Raw genomic sequence first — 25,101 nt, 5'->3', positions numbered from 1 at the left:
TTTTTGGCTGAAATTCATATTTTTCCCTCTAAAAAACTACTTTTTGTTTCAAAGTTGAAAACAATATGGTGGGGTTAGGGGTTATGCTATGGGTCATCAATACATGACACCACCACAATGTCTGACTCATTCATTATTGGCCTGGGGCTGGTGGCTCAACTTGCCCCTATGCTCAACTTACCCCGCCTTCCCCTACATGTATATGATGACGAACTGTTCACAGGAATTTGCTAATTGACTATTTTTAATAGCACCTGTTTGAATTTGATCGTTTTGTTTGATTAATCTGAATCATTCACAATGGGTCTGCAAGCTTTCAACATTCTGAATGTGAAATAGCGCCATCTATAGGGAGAATCTGAACAATCATGGCTGAAAGGCCTCCACAGCTGTCGGGTGCAATGTGAGTTGATCACTTCATCCCTGCATAGTAAAAATAATGGCATGTGTACTTGCAATTTTGAATTTCATCAAATTTTATCGAAAATATGAAAGCTTGTCTGTGGCTTGTAAAAAGTCAGAGCAGCGTCTATTTCCCACAGGTATCCTGCAAGCAGATTTTCGTTACAAATCATCACAGTCACCATAGACAAATTGATGGGGACTGCAGGAAAGCTGCAATGAAAATACTGATAGGACCCTTATGGTAGCATTCCTGCTAAAAGGTGCAGCACAAAACTTTTGACAAGTTGCCAGCAAAGAAAATCCCTTAATGAATACAGAGAAAAATTAAGCAAGTGGATGGTTTATATTTCAGGGGCCTGTTTCACTAAACAGTACTTAGTGTAACGGGACTTAGTGTCGCTGCGACGCGTCATACACTAAGACGGGTCTTACTGACGTCCTGTTGGTGCGTCAGTTCCACTAAACAGTTCTTTACCAAGTCCTGTGTGCGACGCGTCTTCAACAATAAAACGTCTGGATTTTTAGTCTACGAAGCCTAATTTCGTGTCCTTCGACCTTGTGTGAAGATAAAAAGTAGTAATTTCCCGCAAGTTTTCGTCTGCATCGTCTGCGACTAAAAAGTGAAAGGAGGAGGAATTTTGTCACTTTAACATAATTTTGACTACTGTAGGAGGATAATGGGGAAGGTATGGTATTAACCTTTTTCTTAAGACAACATATAGAAGTAAAATATTGAAAGTGAAATGTATGCAGTGGAAGTTGTATTTGATACCTCGACGAAAACAAAAGATTAACCAAAATTTTACCTTTTTGTTTTTTCTCAAGGGAGGAGGGGGGTGTTGAGTACAAAAAATAGTGCTCATTACCCCCCCCCCCTCTCTACTATAAACATATTTGGTAGTGTACAGACAGGCAATGACATGATGTTGGGCAATTCATAAAAATAAATTAATAACAATATGCATTTGCCTAAAAAAATTAGGAAACGCCTAGAAAAAGAAGCAAGGACTTCCAAAGGGTCGAAGTCGAAGCGCTCCTGCAGTTTGTGGCCACTAGGAAACATGACATTACACTAAGAACAGTTCCTACGTCTCGTCTCGACGAGACGTAGGCTACGCTCTGTATGCAACTTAGTTAAATGGGTACTAAGTACGGTACGCGTCTTAGTGGTCTTTGTGAAACTCCCGCTAAGATGCATCTTACACTAAGTCCTATAACCGGACTTATGGATGCTTAAGATGCATCTTAGCGCTTAGTGATACAGGCCACTGGTTATTTTACTGTGATGCTACAACACATTAAAACATGACGAAAATCTGTGCGGTATTTTTCAAGTTTTGCCAAAAAGAAATAGGGACAGACGGATAGGTGCAATGCTTTTAATGCTCCCCTCCCCTTTTTTACATTAAGTGTTCTTTGGCTTCATTACTGGCTTTTGCTAGGCAATATATGGAGGGCGGCATACCTATGATGCCATTATGAGTGATGAGGGAGCCTAAATGAATACAAGTGGAATGCCTCTGGCCGTCTCACCTGCATCACGCGATTCAACATAGCAGCAGTGCTGACTTTGAAAACTACTATAACTCGCACAAGATGTTCAGTGATACTTGGTTACTCTTATTTCCACGTTTTATGAACTAGACCAATACATTTACAGAGATAGGATGGTAATTCAACAAATACCCCCAATGTGGCCAAAGTTCATTGACCTCACATGACCTTTGACCTTGATCATGTGACCTGAAACTTGCCCAGGATATTCAGTGATACTTGATTACTCTTATGTCCAAATTTCAAAAGTCAGATCAATAAACTTGAGAAGTTATGATGATAATTCAACAGATACCTCCATTATGGCCAAAGTTCAAAAAAAAGTTTGTTTACTGTACCTGGACCGACCCTTATAAAACCTGCTGTCTTGTACGTTGTCATTAAAACTTGACCATCAAAATGGATGACCAATCCCAATTTTCAACTTCTTTCTAAATTTTCTTTACAAAAAAAAAGAAGTTGGTTAAATCTGGCAATTGATGCATTAGAACTTTGAGACACCCTTGAATTCATTAAAAGGATACAGTATTTAAAATTTGGAATGGGGCACTCTCATACCCTAATAAACGAATGGCATTTTAATAATGTGAAAATCATTGACGACCCTTTTCAGGCATTTACCACACTTATGACTTAACACAAAAAATATATATATAATCTGCACCATTTATGAATAGATCCAAATAAAGCATACCTCAGTCTGAGCTATTCTTGGTGGTCTGACTTTGCTTGTGAATTCAAAGAGCATTGAACTTGGTATTTTGGCAAATCAACTTGACCTGATTCAGGTTCTAAACTATTAACTCTTGGCCAGAGCCAATGGCCCAAATTCACAAAGGTGGTTTTGAAACCCATGGTTGAGTCCATGGTTTATGTAGATTTCCTGTATAAATTACGCTTAATTTAGCGCGTATTGGGCGTGTATGCAAGAAATATTCAATGCTAATGCGCGCTTTTGTCACAGTGCGCTTAATTAACGCCTGTTAACATGGTTAATTACGCTATTTTATTCAGGAGTCCACTGTTTTTATTCATGAGTCCACTCTTCAAACAGTGGACTCATGAATAAAATAGCGTATCTAACCATGGTAACAGGCATCAATTTGGCGCAATGTGTCAAAAGCATGCATCAACATTGGACTTTTTTTATGAACGTGCCCGATGCGCGCTAAATTAAGCGTAATTTATACAGGAAATCTGCATAAACCATGGACTCAACCGTGGGTTTTCAAAACCACCTTTGTGAATTCGGGCCAATGACATCATCCCTCCTGTGTCACATCAATTTCAAGGTGCGACCTCAGAGGGGATTTGCATGGACTGTGCCTTCCAACTCACAGTTTTGATTGTTTCATTGTAAAGAAAAGCTCTATTGAGTACACGGTACAATGTAATGCACACTATCGCGTATGTGTGTGTGTGTGTGCAATAGATTTTAATGCACTCTATGGGCATTTTCACGGTAACTGACGTGGTACAATTTCACACACTTTTCATTCTGTGTATGATTTTCTCTAAAACAAATGATGGGAGTTCGCTTCAAACACACAATGAAAAGTGTGTAAAATTGTACCGTGTAACGTCAATTACCGTGAAAATGGCCCTATGGGTATTGTGAACAGAATGTGACTTGAGTCAGACTTGGTAGTCCGCTGGATCTGACTCTGGTCGAGCAAAGCGTCATTGTATTTGTAGAGTACAAAGGCCAACTTAAGATAAACTACTTTTTCATTCATTGCTATTTATCGTGTGACTTCCTACTGTGCCGCCGCTCTCTCCACAACGTGTAGTCGTTCCGTACCGAACTCGCGCGTAGCTCCAGGATGTGGTTGATGCGATTGACAATCTGCTTTGTGACGTTGGTTCCGGTCTCAAAGTCGTAGTGCTTGAATTCGTGGTTTGCACTCTTGAACGTCAGTCGGAATGTGGACTTCCCTGAGGGATGGAGAAGAGAAAAGATGAGATAAGATAAAATACTATTTATTGACCTTGATCATGTGGGCTTAAACTCGTGGAAAATGATTAGTGATACTTGATTACCCTTATGTCCAATTTTCATGGAATAGATCCATTTACTTTGAAAGTTGGTTCAGATTTCAATGTTGATACACCCCAATATGGTAAACATTCAAAGATCAGCTAACATGGCCAGAGTTAAATGACCTTTGACCTTGGACATGGGACCTATAATTGATGCAAGATGAGCAGGGATACTTATTACTCATTTCCAAGTTGCATAGAATAGAACCATAATTATGATGACAATTCAAAAACTTAACCTTACATGTAGCTAAGATATTGATGTTGACAAGGCCACTGCTGTCGGAAATGCGCCTATAGTCTCGCTCTGCTATGCAGGCGAGACAAACAAAAAGGGATATTTTATGAAAGGCACCAAAATAAAGATAGGACATTTTGCTAATCAACTTTGGTTCCCTTAAAATTCGAACAAGAGTGTCACTAAGGCAAGCACAAAATACGCCCGTCTGTAATACGGAAAATGGAGTTATTGGTCGAGCAAGAGAAGTAGAAGTAGGCAACTTTACTTTTGACCTTCTGGCCTCAAAATCAATATAATTGCTAGGATCTATGCTCGTATCATACACACCAAATTATATGAGCCTAGGTTAAGTCACACTGAAGTTATCACGTTTACAAGGAAAAGTTAACGGATGGACACCGAGCGTGATACCTTAGGACGGGCGCATAAACATGTCAACAGCTTGTTTTGAAGGATAAGGTCCATTGATCATGCATTGTCCCACAATTTGGAATAGCCTTCATGCAGACATTATAAATTATACCTCAGTTGCGTCTTTCAAAAATCTTGATACCTTTCATACACTTGTAAAGGCCTTATGAGCTTTGATCAATATACAGTTGGCACCTCGTAAGTCACAGTATTATCATAGGTTTTACTATAATATGAAAATAAATGCTAAAAGCTAATGTGCAAAAATTAAATAAAGATAGTCTCAATGTAACATTACAAAAAATATCCAATCGTTTTGCAGTCATAATCATCAGTTTGTTTGCACATTTTTTTTTCAAACATTTTGAATGAGGACTTAATTTAAGCAACAATACCTGATGGTTTATCGTCTGTGATGTTGCAGAAGGCCAGCCTGTCGGACTCGATGGAGACGGCTTTCTGTTTGCCCCAGAACTTGGCTGGTGTGTTCCTCGGTTGGGCCACTGGGTCAATTTCAATCTTCTCCCCTGAAATGCCTGTAGAGGGCAGCAAACAGATGGAAACTGACAAATTTGATAATAACAATGATAATAATAATATGCAACATTTACTTAGCAATTAATACAATGTTTTTAAAGGCTGCATATTTTTACCCTGGCTTTAAAACACCTACTCTTTTCGGGGACTCGAGGATTCAAGTAATTCCTGTCTACTTGGTACTCATTTACTACACCTGGGTGGAGAGTGGAAAATGTATCAAAGGATGCGAGAGCCATAGTGGGATTTGAAATTTCATTTTATTCTACCTTGATGTGTAAAGACAAAACTTGTCAATAAAATGGATAAAGTGTGGGTTCCCCTAGGTAGCAGACAGTGTATATGCAAAGGATCAAACATAGAATAACAATTAATGAAGACAAATTACAGAAAATGAAAAGTAATTAAATTTAACAGGGAGAAATTGGCTCATATAACTTGTACAATATGTTTTACTCCATGTTCATTCAATGTTTCCATGAAAGGGCAAAGTGTTATTTTCATGTAAAAGTACTATATCATTTTAATGCAATTTTGAAAGTAAAAGTTAAACATGGAGACATCTGTAGTGGGAAATTTTGTGGTGTTGATTCACTCATTAAATGATGATGCTTCAAAATTTGAAAAAAGAGTCATAAGGAAAATCAAAGCATGAAATGTTCTACAGAACTACAATGGAGTAATAAAAAAAAGATTTATGTGATGTGGGAAGATTATTTACAGAACATTCAAATTTGGCTGACTATGAATATAAATCAAATTTACAGCAATTCAATACCTTATGTTGAAGAAAAATAAAGTACATGTAAGTCAAACAAAACTCACTAAAGAAAAGTTTAAATATCAATAGCTCAGGAAACACATACTGACAATGTCTGTCATAAAACTAAAAGTACAGATAAATATCAAATTACTGTATTTTGACAAAGACAAAAATTGAGAGAAAAAAGTGGACTTCATCATATGGAGCTCGGGAAACTGATATAAGGAAGTTTCAAAAAGTACAGATGGAAATCAAAATAAAACGTTTTGACGACATAGGAAGATGAGCAAAATTTGATGTCAGCAACCTGCAGTGAAGTGAAAAGTTGAGGAAAATGTGTGTGACATCGGGTAAACGTGATCATCCTGCGCTCCTGAAACGTTGAACTAATTTTAAGAATCCGTACCAGACCTTGCCAGGCATCTGGTTCTGAGAACAGCTCTTGAATTTAAAGTTTATAGTCAAACCATTTGGGGGCATTATGGTCTAGTGGTTAAGACGCTCGTCTTTCAATCTGAGGGACGTGGGTTAAATTCCCAGCCATGGCCTGTTTTCCTTCAGCAAGAAATTTACCCACATCGTGCTGCACTCAACCTAGGTGAGGTAAATGGATACCAGCAGCAAATAATTCCTCAAAAAGCTTTGAGCTCCATAATCAGTAGAGTAGATTTAAAAGCCTGGGTATTATAGGAGCGCCTTAAGCACCTAACAAGGTGGATACAGGGGCAGATCCAGGATTTTCCAAAGGGGGGGGGCAATTATTTGGAGAACAATTTTGACAAGCCCCCCTCCAAAAAAAAAGGTTTTCAACCACAAATGAAGGATATTTCTTACCCGGAAAAAATTGACAAGCAAAATAAAAGCTTTTCAAAAGGAGGGGGGCACGTGCCCCCTGTATCCACGCCTGGGTGGATACATGCATGATACAAATTCTATATCATTACTTGATGATGACAAGCCACATTACAACACAGTAGTGTGCGTCTTTGGGCGTGATCTGGGGCCCGTTGCAGAAAGAGTTGCGTTTAAACGTAAACCAAAAAATCAATTGCAAGTCCCAAATGCGCGCTGCTGATTGGTTGAAAATCGATTTGCGCATGATTTTTTAGAGTTGCGATTGATTGTAACTCTTTCTGCAACGGGCCCCTGACCAATGCAGTGATATGTCTTAAACTGCACACAAGTGAGAATTTAAGTACAATTTTCAGTTGAATATGTTTGTGAAACAAACCCCAGACCTTTAAAAATGAAAAAAAAAATTCAGATGGATTGGAGGCAGATAATTCGATGTCTACTCAGATATCAGGAGCAAATTTATCTTAGGGATGACAGTACAAGAGAAGGAAAAGTACAGACTTGTAGCAGTTCATTTCCCAACTGTTTGAAGCGTTGTCACCTTGCGAGAATGAGAGAGAAATCGAAACTAATTACGCTGTCAACAGAGGTTGTTGACTTTCTGTATCGGAGTGACACTGGATGATATAGAGAGAGACATTTAATCCTTTCCATACACAGAGCAAACCATCCTGTCTACCATCTGAGAAGTCTATTCAAGATATCAACAGAATCCTTAAAGTCTGTTCCCGTGTACAAAACAAATATTGTCATCATTAGAAGGTTTGATACTATCGATTGCACACTTGCATTTCAAGACTAAAGGCCTGGTCACACCGCCCGAGCGTTGTTGGAGCGGTCGTGGAGCGGAGAGAAAAAAAAATCATTTCGATTTCGATTGTTTTTATTTTGTTTTCGATTTTTGTTCTCGATTTTTTCCCCAATTCTGTGAGCGAAATTCGACCTTCTCTCCTTACCGCTCCACAACCGCTCAAACAGCGCTCGGGCGGTGTGACCAGGGGTGGTATTCTGAAAACGTTCTTATCTTTGTTCTTATCTTTTATCTTATCTCACTGAGATAAGAAGACGCTAAAATCATTGCAAATCGGTATTCTGAAAATCTTCTTAACGCGTTCTTATCTCTGTAAGGACTGCCCCCTTCTTATCTCCAACACGCCCATTTTTTAAGATTTTACCAATCAAAATGCGCGTTATATTGGCAGTTTAACCAATAGAAGCGTACCTTATGTGAAGAGAATATCATGGGCGCTGCGCGTACACTGTTTCTGGCGCATTGCGCGAAATAGGCATTTTATACGCAATGACTGATTTTATTATTTCGAGACGTCCACGTGCACAAAATAAAGAAAGAAAAAAGTAAATAAAGCAGGTACGAATAAAGAATAAAATATGAAGAAAGAAAGTAAGTAGGTATTAAAGTAAGAAGACAGAAAAGGGTCAGAATGAAGCAGAAAAAAAGATGAAAGTTACAAAGCAGAAAATAATGAAAAATAAAGAGTAAACGAAAGAAAGCAAGCAAAAAGGACTTAAAAATAAAAAAAGAAAGAAAAATAGAATAAATAAAAGAAGGAAAAGGATGAAAGAAATAAAACAATTATCAATGATAAAGTGAAGGAACAAAAAGAAAAAGAAAAGAAAGAAACTAAAAGGAACACACACAAAAAAAGAAAAAGGTCAAACTAAAAAGATTAAAAAAAGTAACATGGAACCGAAAAGAGAATAGTCTAAAAACGAATAAAAGAAAGAAGGAGAAAAAGGGAATAAAATGTAAAAAGTGAAGGAAGAGAAAAAAAGGGAAATGAAACAAAGAAATAAAATTGAGAGAGAAAAAATGAAAGGAAAATTAACGCAAACATGAAGACTACAAAAAGATAGAGGAAAGAAAGGTAAATTCAAAGAAAGAAAGAAAGAAAGAGAAAAAAAAACGAAAAGGGAAAATAAAGAGTTAAGAGAAGAAAGACAGAGAGAAGAAACAAAGTAAAGAAAAAGGGTAAATAAAGAAAGAACGAAAAAAGAATGAGCGACGAAATAAAGAAAAAAAGAAAGTAAAAAAAACACAAAAAATTTCAGAAAGCAAAAATAAAATAAATTTAGAAAGAAAAATTAAGAATTATTAAAGGGAAGGAAGCAAAAGGGGAAAAATAAAATGAATGATTTAAAAAAGGAAAAGCATATATAAAAACGAAAGAATTGAAGAAAAAATAAGGAAGAAAAATAAAAAGATTACAAAAAAGTGAAGGAAGAAAGAAACAAAAAGGAAAAGCATATATAAAAACGAAAGAATGGACGAAAAAATAAGGAAGAAAAATAAAGAGATGATAAAAAAAGTGAAGGAAGAAAGAAAGAAAGAAATGGAAGAGAAAAGAGGGAAAATAAGAAATAAAGACTCAGTAGCTATAAAGAAATAAGAAAGGGATAAAACGAAAAGGGAAAATAAAAATGGAAGAAAGATGAAGTATAAATAAAACAAAGCAAAAGAAAAAATTAAAAGATTTAAACAGAACAAAAGAAAAGATATAAATGAAGAATGAAATAAAAGAAGAAAGACATGCAGATAGAAAGGAAGAAAGACAGACAAATAGAAAGGAAGAAAAAAGAAAAAGGGATAGAAAAAATAGACGAGCAAAATAAAGGGTGAATGAAAGAAATGGTGGGAGTAATACTTGAGGGTACTTATTACTACTAGTGGCCATCGATTTTGAGCAAGAAAAAACGCATTCATCGTGAGATGTGATAACCCTCTAGCTATCTTAAATATTATCTTAAATACCGTGAAAGATAAGAAAGAAAAAAGATAAGAACGTTTTCAGAATACCACTTATCTTGATTTTGTTCTTATCTTTTTAGCGCACTTTTGTATTATATGCGCGAGTGGTAAATTTACGCGCTCAGCATTGGGGGTGGAGAGCAAGATAAGAACAAAGATAAGAACAAAGATAAGAACAAAGATAAGAAAAAGATAAGAACGTTTTCAGAATACCAATTTAAGAAAGTGACGTAGATAAGAACAAAATTAAGATAAGAACGTTTTCAGAATACCGCCCCAGGCCTTTAGGGGCCTCTTTCTCAAGCTCTGCTTCTATGGGGTCCCAAACCTATGATTTCTTATTATTTTTCTGTCAAACCATGTAATGTCTCTTGTTCGATTGGTTGAAATAAACTTAAATTTGACTTCATAGAATTTCAAACAATGTCCATGTTCCATGTTTATGTCCATTCATATGAAATTACACCAAAAAAAATTATACAGTGCTTACCCCTTGCCCATTTTTAAAAACAAGTTTCATAACGATGAATTCTCAACAACATTCTTTGTTATTTCCATTATTTGTCCTAAGAAAAATGTACCAGTTGTAGTCAACATTAACCAAAAGTAATATTTCTTTAATCTTCTGAATGTCATCAACGTGTATGTAAAATATGTAAAATTTCTCTCATTCTAATGATCAGGTTTCTAAAAGACTTGGCAAAGTTAACTAGAATTGATCCACAGAGAGAGATAGAGAAAGAGGGAGAGAGATCACAAGGTACATATAGATCAGTTTAAACATAATTGAACCATTCAGTGATCAACCCTCTAAACACTTCCCCTCTGACAGGTGATCAACTCTCAGAGAGTGTTCGGATGGATCGAATGTCCACAGGAAAGCGCAAGACCAATTCTGGGTTAACATTAGCTTTCTTTAATTGCTTTTCACATTTGTCGGTCTGGCTTCAATCTTGCAAAAAGGATGCGTACAAAATGAACTGTCAACTGATAAAGTCGCAATCCTGGAGAAATTCAAGCTTTATGACTGCACATGAAACTATGGTACATGCAACCGTCAAAGAAATGGCATTATAAATAGAATATCAAGGCCAAACAAAATACAGTAGAATCAAATTACATATTTCTGTCTGCATTTGTCAGCTAAAGAAAAGTTATGTCAGGATGTCTGGTAAATGAAATTAATGAAACAGAAAAGCAACTCCGTATTCTTTACTCTTATTTTTCAGCTTGGAGTAGGTTTGTTGTAAACTGACATATTGAAATGTCTGGAATTAAATATACAGAATCTCCTCTTTCATCTGATATTACTGAGATTATTCATCATTCACGCATGAGTGAGCAAAAACAATTAGAAGAAAGGAAACCCAGATACAGCCCGCCAAGTCACTTTTTTGTATCTCCTCTTCATATTGTTTTTGCTCACTCATGCGTGAATGAAAATCAATCTTAGTAATATCAGATGAAAGAGGAGATTCTAAGCTTTACATTGGTAGGTCATTTGTCTATTTTATTAATGATTAAGTTATGATAAATCGTCGCTAAATCTCGGTTTCGTTTTTTCTGGGACGCACTGTATAAATGCAACACTTTCATCAATCCATCCTTAAAGGGGAAGTTCACCCTGGCAAAAAGTTTATTGTAAAAATAGCAGAAAAAATTATAAAAAATATTGACGAAGGTTTGAGAAAAATACATCAAATAATTAAAAAGTTATTAGAATTTCAATTATTTGATTTGTGACGTCATATGCGAGCAGCATTCCTACATGGCGAATGGTAAAAAATCAATGAAATGTCATTTTCTCAGAAAATTGAAAATGGTGTTTACTGTACCTTTTGTATATCAATAGACAAATCATTTCACACCTGATCATGAATAGAAAACAAAATTAAGTCACCAGCAACCATATAAAATTTGAAATTCATGCATTTTATATTACATAACACACGGGGCAGCTGCTCGTTTATGACGTCACAAATCCAAAACTTTGAACTCTAATAACTTTCTTATTCTTTAACGGATTTTCCTCAAACCTTCACCAATATTTTTTACTATTTTTTCTGCTATTTTTACAACAAATTTTTCTTCAGGGTGGACTTCCCCTTTAAAAGTCTGGATCAGAATAAAAAATTTATTCATTTAATACATGTATTCATCACTATGTTTTACCAATGCCACAAGGAAATGCTACATGCTATTATCATGGTAAAGTGATAAAGAGTGCTAAAATTGAATGTTCAATTTGATTGTATGCAGACAGGGCACCATGCAGTGCCAGTGTGCGGGAAATAAAAGACCTTAGAGAGCAGTCTCTGCATTATTTGATAATTCCATTAATTAATTTTACGATGCAGCATTTCACGGAAGGTATTGTGTGTTTTTTTCATAATGAATGTAATATCAGCTGATTTTTTTCTATATTAAGAATAATAATTCATCTTTTTATTATTATTAACATTATTACTATTGTTATTATCACTTAATATTACTATTATTATAATTATTTTAATTATCATCATCATAACTTAATATTACTATTTTCATCATCATTACAAATATTATTATTACACTCATAAAGCTAGCCTTAACTCCTCAAATTTGTTCAATTAGTCGATATCAAAGTTTGCTCCAAACCATCTTGAGACACTCCTCTCTGCTTCCCTCTTTCTGTTGCTATGAAAAACGCAGGGATTCTGTTATAAGGAACAGAGGGGACCTTGGGGTGCAACATTGCCCCCCTCGATCTCCCGGGAAGGCACAAGAAGCCATGCTAATAGGGTGGGTTTGGCCAGTATTGATTCAATTTCCTATTTTTCCAACTTTTGACACAATTATGTGACATGATGTAGGAATAAAAGGGGATTAACTTGACTAATATGTGACTAATTCCTTCCTTTTTCCCCCTTTTTCGTGGACAATGTGGCTCTCCGCATCTGGAAAGTGTTTCAAGGTTGTTCACGCTGAGGAGCAAGTTCACTAAAAAAAAAGAAGGAATTCCCACTGGAAAACGTTGCTTGGATTTCTGGCATGGAGATGGCGTTGAGAAAAGGGTTATGATGCCTACATGAAATGGACCCTGATGCTTCGTATTCTGCACAAACACCATATCAAGAAATATATAATTTGTAAACAAATTTTCAGCATTACTCCTTTGCATTTAAGATCGCATGCTTGATCTGTAATGAAAATCATAAGTCAGAAAAAACTGGAACCAGTGGGAACCAATCGGAACCAGTAGATATCAGGTTCGAATCCCACTGGTTCCAATTTTTTCTGACTTATGATTTTCATTACAGATCGAGCATGCGGAGTAATGCTGAAAATTTGTTTACAAATTATAATTTCCTCCTATTAAAAGCCTCTTTATTTACTAAGAAATATATACTTTGAAATGCGGAAGGCTCAGAGCCACCACACACCTTACAATTCGTCTGCGACCCGATTTTGGAATCAAAGATTAGTATAATTTAATGCCAATATTGAGTCGTGGAACATCTTACTGTGTAAAGTTCTACATCATCATACAAATACTTTAAAAATCTGTGACTATACTACATGTACTATCCTTATTAGAACAAAATCAATTTGAACATCTCATTGTGATGTCATAGAATTTGTGTGATTGGCTATGATTTCAAACCAATGTGACCTTTACTCATTGGTGGCGGAAGCAAAAAATTGTAGGGGGGCCACCAGAATTTTTTGACAAGCAAAAAAAAAGGTTATCAAGCGATAAACTTAAGGGGGACGCAGGAAATAAACTTGACAAGTAAAAAAAATAATTATCAACAAAATATATAGGGAGATCATCCCCCCCAACGCTTCCGCCGCAGCCATCATCCAAAATTGTAAAAGTAGTATACATGTACTTACAGTTCGTTTGAACCTCAAATAAAAGATACTTTTCATCCTTATTCTCAGAAAATAAAGCAAAAATTTCTTCCAAAATCGGTTATTGGACCTGTCGCAAGGTGTGCGAAGGTCGTAAAGGGTACAAACCTAATTGGATCTCTGTTGCAGGCCTCAGCTTGTGCAGCATGCTGACTCGGAAAGATCTGTACTGGGTGCTCAACACTAGAGGGGGCTCTCTTTCGCCAGAGTAGGGTCGCGTTCTGTCCGCCTTGTTGAGGTAGTCTCGTCTACCTGTGTATCACAAAGCGAACATAGAGAGTGTCAACACTTTGAAGCGTAAATGCGACCAAACAAACAGAACAGAATGGCTGTGCCCAATACCCCGGGCCAATAAATTAAGGCGAGAAAATTGAGATATCCCGCTTCGTACTATTGTTTTCATAACTCTACTAGATTTAGGTTTGGAATGTGAAAATTTTGATATATAGATCTACATAAGGAAAAAAGGGCCTCAAGGGTCTTCACTGACAAGCAAGGATGGTCACAGCTTCAAAAAAAAAAACCAGCTAAAGCGAAAATAAAGGACATCAACACTTTTGACGCATAAATGCATAAAGCTGTTCGTAAAGTTACGCACAACTTTATGCATGACTGGAACATGTTCTTAGGTCCTAAATCAACTATACAGTGCGTTTAAGAAAAAAGGTAATCCAAATCTAGAGGGCTGATATTCAGATCATATTTAATTTTGTGAAATAATTCTGCATGGATATAAAGGAGAAACTTATCAGCTTTCCATTGATACCCTATTTGTACCATTTGTGCTACACGTGACCAAATCAATCGATGTTGAAGACAACAGGTGCAGAGATCACTTTTTCCAAGTTTTGGTAAAGTTGGTAAAATGTGCACTTGATAGAATAACATGTTTTCCAAAGTAATTTTTGGAATGAAGTGTTACTTGAGGCATTTCTCAGAAATGAGTGAAAAATTAATGTCTTATCATGGACCTGCGTGGTCTTAATGACCAGCACCATCAACATGTCCTCCTCTCCTTTGAAAACACAGCAGGAAGAGTGGGAGGATATCTTGGACAGCTCGTCTCACCAATGGCAATGCCGGATCATTGTGCAAAGCATCCACCTCATATCAAATTAAGCACTGCAAGCCATCAAAATCTTGGGGAGGACTTGCAAAAAACTTATTTTTAAGTGTCCCTAAAGGAAATAATCTCAGGGCTGGCAGTCAGGCGCTCTTGGTGGCCTTTCGATGCCATGGTTGAGGGCATCAACTCAATGTCCAAAGAGTCCTCTGAGTGTATCACGAATGATCTTGGATTGAAGGGCAGGAGCACCGTTGAATCCACAAAAGAAGCCTATACACTCCTTACAATTGTCTCTCAAAATGTTGGTCCAACTGTGATATGATCTCCTTGATAAGGGTGTGGAAGTACATTTACTTAATAACACTCGTTTGGAAGAAAAAGGGTCCAATCAAAAGATTTTTGCCAGCTCAGACATTGATGAAGGTATTTACATCAGCTTCTGCCTTTTCACAGAATGTTCAAAAACTTGGAAAAAGTGGTCTCTGCACCTTTTGTCTTCAACATCAATCAATTCGGTCATGCGTAGAGCAAAAGTCACACTATCAATAGAAAGCTGGTGAGTTTTTCTTTCATATTCATGCACAATAATTTCACAAAATTAAATATTATTCGAATATCAGCCCTTTAGATTTGGATTACCTTTTTAATAATAATCCGTTTTTATATAGCGCTTAATCCATCGGCACGACGTTTCTAAGCGCTTTACAGATATATTATTACCCCGGTCATCGGATTCAATCAGTCATTCCCGCACACAATGTGTGCACATCCTCAACTCCCTGGGGAGTATTCCTTTTTTCTGAAACGCACTGTACAGGGATATCATTAACTAATTTAGGCCATTGGTTGGCTTGGATTCAAATTCATTTGTGAGAGTGTAGTAGCACAACTTACTGTGTTCTCTGACCATGATGAAATCCATGGTGTCCGTTTCACAGAGCTTCAGGTCCAGGTCCAGGGGAACCCCGGGTGCAGAAGTCTTCTCCAGCAAATAATGAGGTCCTAGATTTAGTACAAATTAAAATAGAAAGAGCAGGTTTTGTCACCGAACTATTTAAATTGGCAACATGTTAAGAAATAAAAGGTTAAAGCATTTTTAGATGTCTTCTCCAGCAAAAAATAATGTCCTGGATTTAGTGTGAATTAAAAAAAGAAGAAATAGATTTTAAAAATTAAACTGCAGAAGATATTGTCAGTGAAATATTTGAATTGGCAACAAATTTAGAAATAAGAAATTATGTTGTTCAGTAGTGAACACCATATCTACGAAGTAGCCATACTTACCTACAGTGCCGCTCACGGTAAACTTGACACTACGTCGCGGGAAAACGTGTAACGAGCGCGGGTAGTCATGAGCTAACCGCGTTCAACATGTAAGAGCGTGAGGCACACGGCCGTTGATTATTTCAATGGTCCATTTCATAAAGTGGAAGAGCGCCCCTACGCTGAACATTTGCGAGCTCAGGCTGTACTACTACGTGGTTAATTTTGCGCAATAAATTGATCGGCGCGCCTCAGCCGCGCCGCCGTGCCAATGCAAGCGCTAAGCTAGCAAGCAAGGTGCAGTGCGCGGCATGCACCGGCCGCGCCGACGCGGCAAGAAGCAATGCAAGCATGATTCATTCTGCGGGTGCGGACGGCGCTAGCTCCCTGCGATTACACTCCTTTCTCTACCTTGTATTTTCTGACTTTATTTTTTTTTGTAATATTCATTTAACCTTTCATGTTTCTTTGCGAAGATTTGTGATTTTTTGTTTTCTCCAGTTTTAGATTGAAACGTGATGACACTTGTTTGTGGCCGCATTTGGGTGAGTTTTACGGTGCAGGCCTGTGAGTGACAGTGGCTGACTGAGTGATTGAGTGCCGCTACGAGAGTGTTTGTAGGCTCCGGCCGGCCGTGCATGCCGCCCCCGTGTCTGCGGGCGGACCATAGAGTTATAGAGGCTCCGTTGAGTTTGGTATTGCCTGCTCCAGAGGCAGTGTCCAACTGTTCGTGAATTGCACAAAGATCGTTGGTTTATATAACAAAAATCTTAATTTCCATTCTTAATATATTAATAACTTGAATAATCTAGGTCTAATTACATGTACATCTACATTGTACATGTATTTTATCTTTTGCTTCATGTACATGTATGTTTCTATTTATAGCATCTGCTTGAAAAAAATATTTTGCCATTATCAATCTTATTACTATTAGGCCTAGTATTATATGTATCCATGTATTTTTATTTTTTATGTTCTGATTTGTATAGTTCTAGTGCTCTTGTACATGTATAAACAGCACCATGTACATGTATGTAGATCTCTAGATCTTACATGTATATGTAGTGGTACCATTCTTTGAACAATTTCCCAGGCAGTGAGCATTGTTGGTGATAAAAACGTTTGGTGGTCTATGACTAGTGTACATGTATTTTCTTTTAATTTCTTCTGTGTGTTGAATGGTGTTTTTTTTTCATTCTAGTCTTCTGTCTCCCTGCATAATTATCCTTGCCCATTTTGGTCTTGATGGAATATATACATACACTGTATACCCTGGCTGTATATATTATATACCTATTTGCACCATGTAAAGAAAGTACAACTCACATTTGCTAACATACATGTACATGTATTTTTTAACAATAAAACTGACTAACCTTTACCCCTAACTCTGGACTCCTACATGAATGGGTCAATCCACGTCAAATCAACCAATTTTCAGACAATTTGTCACCCGACCCCCTTCGATTTTCTTTAAACTCGCACCAAATGTTCCCCCAAGTGTCTGACGGAAAAATCTGAAATATTTTGCCCCAAGGTCAAATGGTTGCTAAGATACGGCCTCCCTTAGAAACCAATGCGTGGCCAAACAACCAAGTTTAAAAAATAATTACTATTTTTGATTGACTGTTGCAACCAAGTTTGATGAGGTAGAGTTCTTATTTTCTGTAAAGTGGAAGAACTTTTTAGTCTTAACATGCACAGTATATTACGGCACGGATCTGACCAGCCGTTATTGCTCACGAGGTCGCCGAAAATGGTGTTAAGCGTCCAAGTCAGTGATTTTGGGTGCATGTTTGGAAGCTCATAACTTCCAAATTCAATTAGCTTAGAGCCCAATATTATGCATATTTGAAGACTATCACTTGCTCAACAGACATACAAAAAATTGTCCCAAACGGGCGCATTGTTTTTGTCTCACCTGCGAAGCAAGTGAGACTATAGGCGCCGCTTTTCCGACGGCGACGGCGGCGGCGACGGCGGCGGCGGCGGCGGCGGCGGCGTCAACATCAAATCTTAACCTGAGGTTAAGTTTTTGAAATGACATCATAACTTAGAAAGTATATGGACCTAGTTAATAAAACTTGGCCATAAGGTTAATCAAGTATTACTGAACATCCTATTAGAGTTTCATGTCACATGACCAAGGTCAAAGGTCATTTAGGGTCAATGAACTTAGACCATGTTGGAGGAATCAACATCGCAATCTTAACCTGAGGTTAAGTTTTTGAAATGTCATCATAACTTAGAAAATATATGGACCTAGTTCATGAAACTTGGACATAAGGTTAATCAAGTATCAATGAACATCCTGCATGAGTTTCACGTCACATGACCAAGGTCAAAGGTCATTTAGGGTCAATGAACTTTGGACGAATTGGGGATATCTGTTGAATTCCCATCATAACTTTGAAAGTTTATGGATCTGATTCATGAAACTTGGACATAATAGTAATCAAGCATCACTGAACATTTTGTGCAAGTTTCAGGTCACATGATCAAGGTCAAAGGTCATTTAGGGTCAATGAACTTTGGCCGAATTGGGGATATCTGTTGAATTCCCATCATAACTTTGAAAGTTTATGGATCTGATTCATGAAACTTGGACATAATAGTAATCAAGCATCACTGAACATTTTGTGCAAGTTTCAGGTCTCATGATTAAGGTCAAAGGTCATTTAGGGTCAATGAACTTTGGCCGAATCGGGGATATCTGTTGAATTACCATCATAACTTTGAAAGTTTATTGGTCTAGTTCGTTAAACTTGGACATTAGAGTAATCAAGTATCACTGAACATCCTGTGCGTGTTTCAGGTCACATGTCCAAGGTCAAAGGTCAATGAACTTTAGCCGAATTGGGTGTATCTGTTGAATTACCATCATAACTTTGAAAGTTTATGGATCTGATTCATGAAACTTGTACATAAGAGTAATCAAGTATCACTGAACATCCTGTTTGAGTTTCAGGTCACATGATCAAGGTCAAAGGTCATGTAAGGTCAATGAACTTTGGCCATGTTGGGGTTTTTTGTTGAATAACCATCATATCTCTGTAAGTTTATTGGTCTAGTTCATAAAAAGAGGACATAAGAGTAACCATGTATCACTGAACATCTTGTGCGAGTCAGAGTAGTATGCAAAGTCAGCACTGCTGCTATATTGAACCGCGTGATGCAGGTGAGACGGCCAGAGGCATTCCACTTGTCTTGTAGGGTGTTGGATTTTTCTAAAAGTTGCCAAGTTCAAGGTCACGGATCACCCCTCGTCCCAACGAGGAGCAACACCAATTTCTGTATACTGATAGACAAACCTATAATGGGATACTTCAATCTTTAATACGCCAGTATCTCATCGTTAATGGTTGTTTACACCGACTTTCACTTAATTGTCATTTCAACACAAAATTTATGATTTTAAGCTGATAAATGTAATTCATGTTCCTTTCAGGTTGTTGTTTAATATCCAAATAATACATAAAATCACATCTTTATCTTTTGACCATGACATTGATCTAAAATTAGCTGAATATACCTTAAAATAGTATTTTCAGCTATATACAGTTTTCAAACACTGTCAAATGAGCTGTAAGCTGTCACAGCGGTGGATTTTTGACCTTACAGACCCAAATTCATTCACTTGCTAAACCGTTGCTCATCAAAAAAAAAAGTCAATGACATCGTTTCTATCATTTATATTTTGATATACAAACATTTTAATGAATTTTAATCAACAAATTCCTGTGATCTTTACATACGCCTGTCCGACATGCTTTGCGCGCCGTATTTTAATTACTCTGATGTGCCATTTTTGAATAGCCCTTGTCTGCCGCTGGGGGAAGGGTTGATACCCCCTGTGATCTTGGTATTTGCCGGGGGGGGGGGTCACAGGGAAAACGGGTACTTTTAACAAAGATATTTTTAAATTGCATGTGTACTTAACTACTCCCGATACTACTACCACCACTACTACTACTACTCATTCGACCACAACTACTTATCCTACTAATATGCAAAAATTAGTTTTGCTTTCCCATAAAATGCATTTCGTTTATTTGACCTTTGAAGACGTAATTGAAGCCCTCAATATTACTCCAACATGGAATATCTATCTTTCTAATAGACGAAATTTGTCTAAATTACTCTCCTTCCCCCTCAAAAAAGTCAAAGGAGTTTGGGGCCATTAGATGGTTCATTACGTTACGAATATGTGAACACCAATTTGCAGGAGAGATAGTTTGATATCAAGCTTATATGCAGGTCCTGTCCTCCCCCCATAATCTCAAGTGGAGAGGGGGCGTCCCCCTAAAAAAACTGTTGATAACCCTTTATCCCTAATTTTTTTTTTACCTGTGTCCATCCCAAAATTTTAGGTGAACCCCCCTATGGGCTTCCGCCGCCAATCTTTACATGGCCTTGGCCTTTTACAATATTGTACGGGAGCAAATGACAATACATTATTTCATATAATTAGTCTCTAAATTCAGACCTATTTCGAACAGATAATTTGTGCTGAAACCCTGATGCACCAAAATACCTGACTGCAGATGGTCTAAGTTCATTGACCCTAAATGACCTTTGACCTTGGTCATGTGACATGAAACTCTAATAGGATGTTCAGTAATACTTGATTAACCTTATGGCCAAGTTTTATTAACTAGGTTCATATACTACTTTCTAAGTTATGACGTCATTTAAAAACTTAACCTCAGGTTAAGATTTGATGTTGACGCCGTCGCCGTCGGAAAAGCGGCGCCCATAGTCTCACTCTGCTTCGCAGGTGAGACAAAAAATGGTCCACTGGTAAATCATCTGAAAGTGGCAAAAACAAATTGTCGCAACGGAATAAGAAATTTACTCAAAGGAAAAAAATGCTTAAACCCAAACTTCCAGCCCCCCCCCCCCCCCCGGTATCTAAGGTGCGTCCCTCAGAAGATTCTGCTCTTCAGAAACACTTGTCAAGTCAACATATCAATAGTTTCTGCTCGTGCTTCGCGCTCGCATTTTATTTGAGCATATATTTTTTTTTTTTTTTTGGGGGGGGAGGGGGATTACTCAGTGTGTTCCTTATTTAAAGGCGCTTAAACTCTCAAATTTTCATATCACATTTAAAAAAAAGTCAGCTTATAGGCTTCCCACTTGCATCAAGATATCAATCCTATTCATATTTACAGTAAGTATATAGAATGTTCCTGTTTTGGGGTCTAAACCTTTGAAAATAAGAATTTACGACCAAAACTAAGTGTTTAGAATGTCCGGTTTGTCAGGTCATGAAATCGAGTTTTCAAAGGAGGTAAATTGCCGATCTGTCCACTGCAACACATCTACTCACGTCCATTAATATTACTTCCAACAACCATTAGGCCTATAGGTCAAATAACCATTATGTGCTATCAACACTTCGTCTAATCACCATTGCGTCTCATGACCAGTTGGTATAATACTCGTTTGATTTCCATTCGTTTTGCCCAATAAACACTTTAGACCAATTGGTATAAAGACTGAAATGCTTTTGGACCAACTGGTTATTAGACGAAATGGCAATTATACCATGCGATGGTAGAAAAATTTCTATTAGACGAGTTGGTAATTTGACGAATTAGTTGGACTAAATAAAAATTCCTTAGCGCCCCTCTTTTAGTATTATGAGCAGTGACCCTCTTTATTGATTATTCTTAGGAGTGGTGGCCCTCATGGTCGATTATAAATGATTCATTTTGCATTATGAATATCAGACCTTATTACTTATGCTCCTTATTACTATGACCCACTTTCCCTTTTAAAATTGGGTTATAAAGTAACTTCCATGTTATGAATAGCTGACCCTTTGGCCATGCAGCGAGGCATTATACCGGCGGGCTATGCCCAATTAAAGTATTCTAACCTATATGCGGGCAACGCAGGTCGATGATGTTCATCATTGTTTTTTGTTTGAATTATACAATATTTTATTTTAAAGCAGATTTTAAAATAAGGACCAACCTTATAGTATTAACAATGCTAACTCCACATCTTCAGAGAGGAATTGATTGTTTCTGTTGACAATGAGGAAAAGTAAAATATTTCAAATTTCATACAATGATAAACAAAAATAGTGAGTGGATGACGTCATCAGTCTTCTCATTTGCATATCGACCAAGATAATTGTTTTGTAAAATTAAGTGAAACTATAAAATGCCACAACTTTCTTTTACATCCGACTTCAATGAAATTTTCTGTGCTGTGCTTGTTTAAATTTTCTCTTTTTATTCATATCAACTTTTGTTGTGGTGGACTTGTCCTTTAGATAAAGATCATTTTTATTTTCGTCTCCCGAAAAAATCCCTTAAAAAATGACAAGCTCAACAAAGAGAGAAGGGAGGGGCAACGTCCTCCGTCCCAAGTGAACGCAGTTTTGCACTCGAATGGGAGTATAATTTTTCCTTCAAAATTAAGGGGTGTGCCCCCCCCCCCTTTGATCCATTCCTGCAATGGAATTTTTAATCTAGGGCAACAGAATGTGTAGAAAGAATAAAAGTGACCTTGCAAAGGCCTGTCCGATGATTTTCATGATAGGCCTTCGTGTTGTTTCTTGGCTTACCTTATAATATCCAGTTTTTGTGGAATCTGTGCATGCCTGGTCAGTCCCCATCGTCGAACCAGGGACGTCCCTAGTCTCACGTCCCCGGTTAAGACAAAAAAGTAATGATCCATCGTAGGGCCTGAGTTCAAGCCAAGTAGAGTTCTGGTAAATTACCTTAAAAGTATACTTGGCGGAGGTCACTACCATTGGATAGTGAACAACATCCGCTATAAAATCATGGACAAGGCTTAGCTGTTTATCGCTGGTAGGCTGAAAATATTTAGATTTAGATGAATAGAATAAAGTTCAGAGCAAAATGCTGAAAATTTCATTAGAATCGGATAACAAATAACTAAGTTATTGAACTTCAAAGATTTGCATTACCCCCCCCCCCCCCCGGTATTCTGGTGAACAGTTCTGGGCATGTCTTCATGAATATACAGATTATTACAAAATAAATAATACGGATAAAGTATGGTATTGGAAATAAAGATAGATGGAACAAAAAAGGGCAAGCAGAAAAGAAAAAGGGAAAAGTTCAACTTCAGGTAAACAAAAAATCCAATCATCTAATAAAAATAATAATTTCATTTGGTGTTTTTTAAATTTTTAAAATTTAAAAAATAAAATGTTTTAGAAATGAATAAAATTTCAAAGTGAAACATTATAGTTAAAAATAAAACTACATCGCGGCATCGCGTGCACACCAAGACTCAAAACGAAAGCTGAAACAACTAGATCTATAAAAACTCAATAACTTGTTCCTCCGATTACATCTCCAAATCACTAATCTTAGAATCCATAGCATTATTATAAGAATTTCCCCCCGATTTTGTGATTATTTTAGTGGAAAAACTGTTTATCATGTGAGACTGTTTCACCATTGAGAATTTGCTTCGATCCTACATGTCATAGCTAGTAGCCTGCCACACACAGGCAGGAGACCAGTTCGTTTGCAATGCATTGGGTTAGCAAGAAATCACCGCAGAACTTGCAAAAGTTTACAGTAAATATCGATTTAATTGTTGTCCCTGCTTCGTCAGCTGTTGGTTATTTAATGAAAGTTCGTCACTTTTAAATGTATTAACTACATTTTGTTCAATATTGAAATACGGGACAAATAGGCGTCCCGGGAAGGGTTTGTCGGGACGCCGGGACACAGGAGCAAAATACGGGACAATCCCGGAAAATACGGGACGTCTGGTCACCCTGATACGTGATTTGTTTGAATTGTTATTTTCTTTTTATTTTATTCATGTATAGAATTTCGTTTCCCCTCAGCTATTTTCTTTCCCGAACATTGAATATCATATTTGTGTTTTATTATAGCAATTATATTTTTGTTTATGAATATGTTAACATTCGCATATCTTGAATATTATATGATTGTTTCTTAACGTAAAGTCAATTCCTTCACCCAATATGATTTGCATTAGGATGGGAGGTTGGGTGTCCGGACACCTGACAAAAATGAAGACTTGTTTCTTTTTATCTCAAGAATAAGCCAAAAATAAAGGTTGAGTAGTGCTTATCTCCATAAATGTTTGTTCTCTATATTATTTTCTTACATTCTGTGTTTAAAAAAAATCGAAGACGTTGCTTGTAAACTTTTAGAAATTGTAAGGAAAAGTCATGTGTCCTGACACCCAACCTGTCCGGACACACAACCACTTGGTATACCTTTATTTTATTGATCTTGAAGAAATATTACAATTGGATGAACCAATGTCTGATTACATTACGGAATTCAGTATTTTTCTTTCCTTTTTATATCGTTAATTTAGAAATCCTTAACCGAAGTATCTTATTTTTCTTTAATCATTTTCAGAATCCGCTGGTATAGTACTATTCCCTCTCCTATATTTCCCAGAAATATATTTGCAAATTTATTTTTCTTTTCCGATGCATGTGTTTTTTCTTTCATTCACAAGGTAGGTCTTTGTTTTTCATTTTCAGTATTTTTTCTCATTTCAAGTACCGTTTTTCGATCATTATTTTGGAATTGCTTTAAATTAAATTGTTTAATTTTACTTTAATATTCTCTCATAATTCGTATGCTTATTTTTATTTTTATGTTTATTTTTCACTCATACTCAGTTTTTCATCGTTTCAATTTTCACCTTCATGTTTTGTTATTTTTCTGCTTTTTTCACATGCGTGTGTTTTAGGCCTATCATTCATTTTAAACGCCTAGTATAATTGATTTACATTAATTTGTTCAGCAAATTTTTCGATCATTTGTGCTAGTGTGTAGTTTCAGTCATGTTTTTCTTTTATTTTGTTAATTGGAATGCCTTAAAAATTATATCATTTTATATTACTTTCAACTTTTCTCAAAGATTGCAGACATGGTTTACTCTTCCCAGGGCCCTGGGAACGATTTTTTTTTTTATTGGGGCTGCTGAAGTAAATTTGACTTTCGAAATGTCACATTTCTTTCACTTTATACTTACCAGAGAGATTTGTGTATAAAAAATCAAATAATACACAAAGGAAAATCTTGTTTCAGCACCGGCACTCCTCTTCCCCCTTCCATGACTTCCTAATCATCATCGATTTTCTTATTTTCTTTAATTCCGTATTTAAATGTTGTTCTTTTCAGCCTGCTGCATGTATTTTCCTATAATTCATTTGGAATTTCAATTGAATTATTAACTCATTGCAACCATAACAGTTGGATTATCATGATTATTGAGAATATAATAATAGATATTGTACAATCAAAATCACAATTATATATCAA

At 36.7% G+C, this 25,101-nt stretch overlaps 1 protein-coding gene across 2 annotated transcripts in view; it reads right to left on the bottom strand.

Moving 5' to 3' along the window:
• Positions 1–134: 134 nt before the first annotated feature.
• The window catches only part of LOC121428689 (target of rapamycin complex 2 subunit MAPKAP1-like), a 99,546-nt gene continuing 74,579 nt past the window's right edge, over positions 135–25,101 (bottom strand). Inside the window, exons 8-12 of one of the 2 annotated variants that reach the window (XM_041625494.1) lie at positions 15,428–15,535; positions 13,576–13,719; positions 5,047–5,187; positions 3,684–3,894; positions 135–423 (exon numbers count right to left, since the gene is read on the bottom strand). In XM_041625494.1, coding sequence (XP_041481428.1) covers positions 3,698–3,894; positions 5,047–5,187; positions 13,576–13,719; positions 15,428–15,535 — 590 coding nt within the window. In that variant the 3' untranslated portion in view covers positions 135–423; positions 3,684–3,697. Of the gene's footprint in view, positions 424–3,448; positions 3,895–5,046; positions 5,188–13,575; positions 13,720–15,427; positions 15,536–25,101 lie in introns of those variants that run through there. The other variant, XM_041625493.1, reaches the window with a different exon arrangement.

The sequence above is a fragment of the Lytechinus variegatus genome, chromosome 15 (assembly GCF_018143015.1).
Source record: "Lytechinus variegatus isolate NC3 chromosome 15, Lvar_3.0, whole genome shotgun sequence".
Taxonomy (NCBI): domain Eukaryota; kingdom Metazoa; phylum Echinodermata; class Echinoidea; order Temnopleuroida; family Toxopneustidae; genus Lytechinus; species Lytechinus variegatus.
The sequence above is the reverse complement of the archived record's forward strand: the minus strand, read 5'-3'. Positions and strand labels throughout refer to the sequence as shown.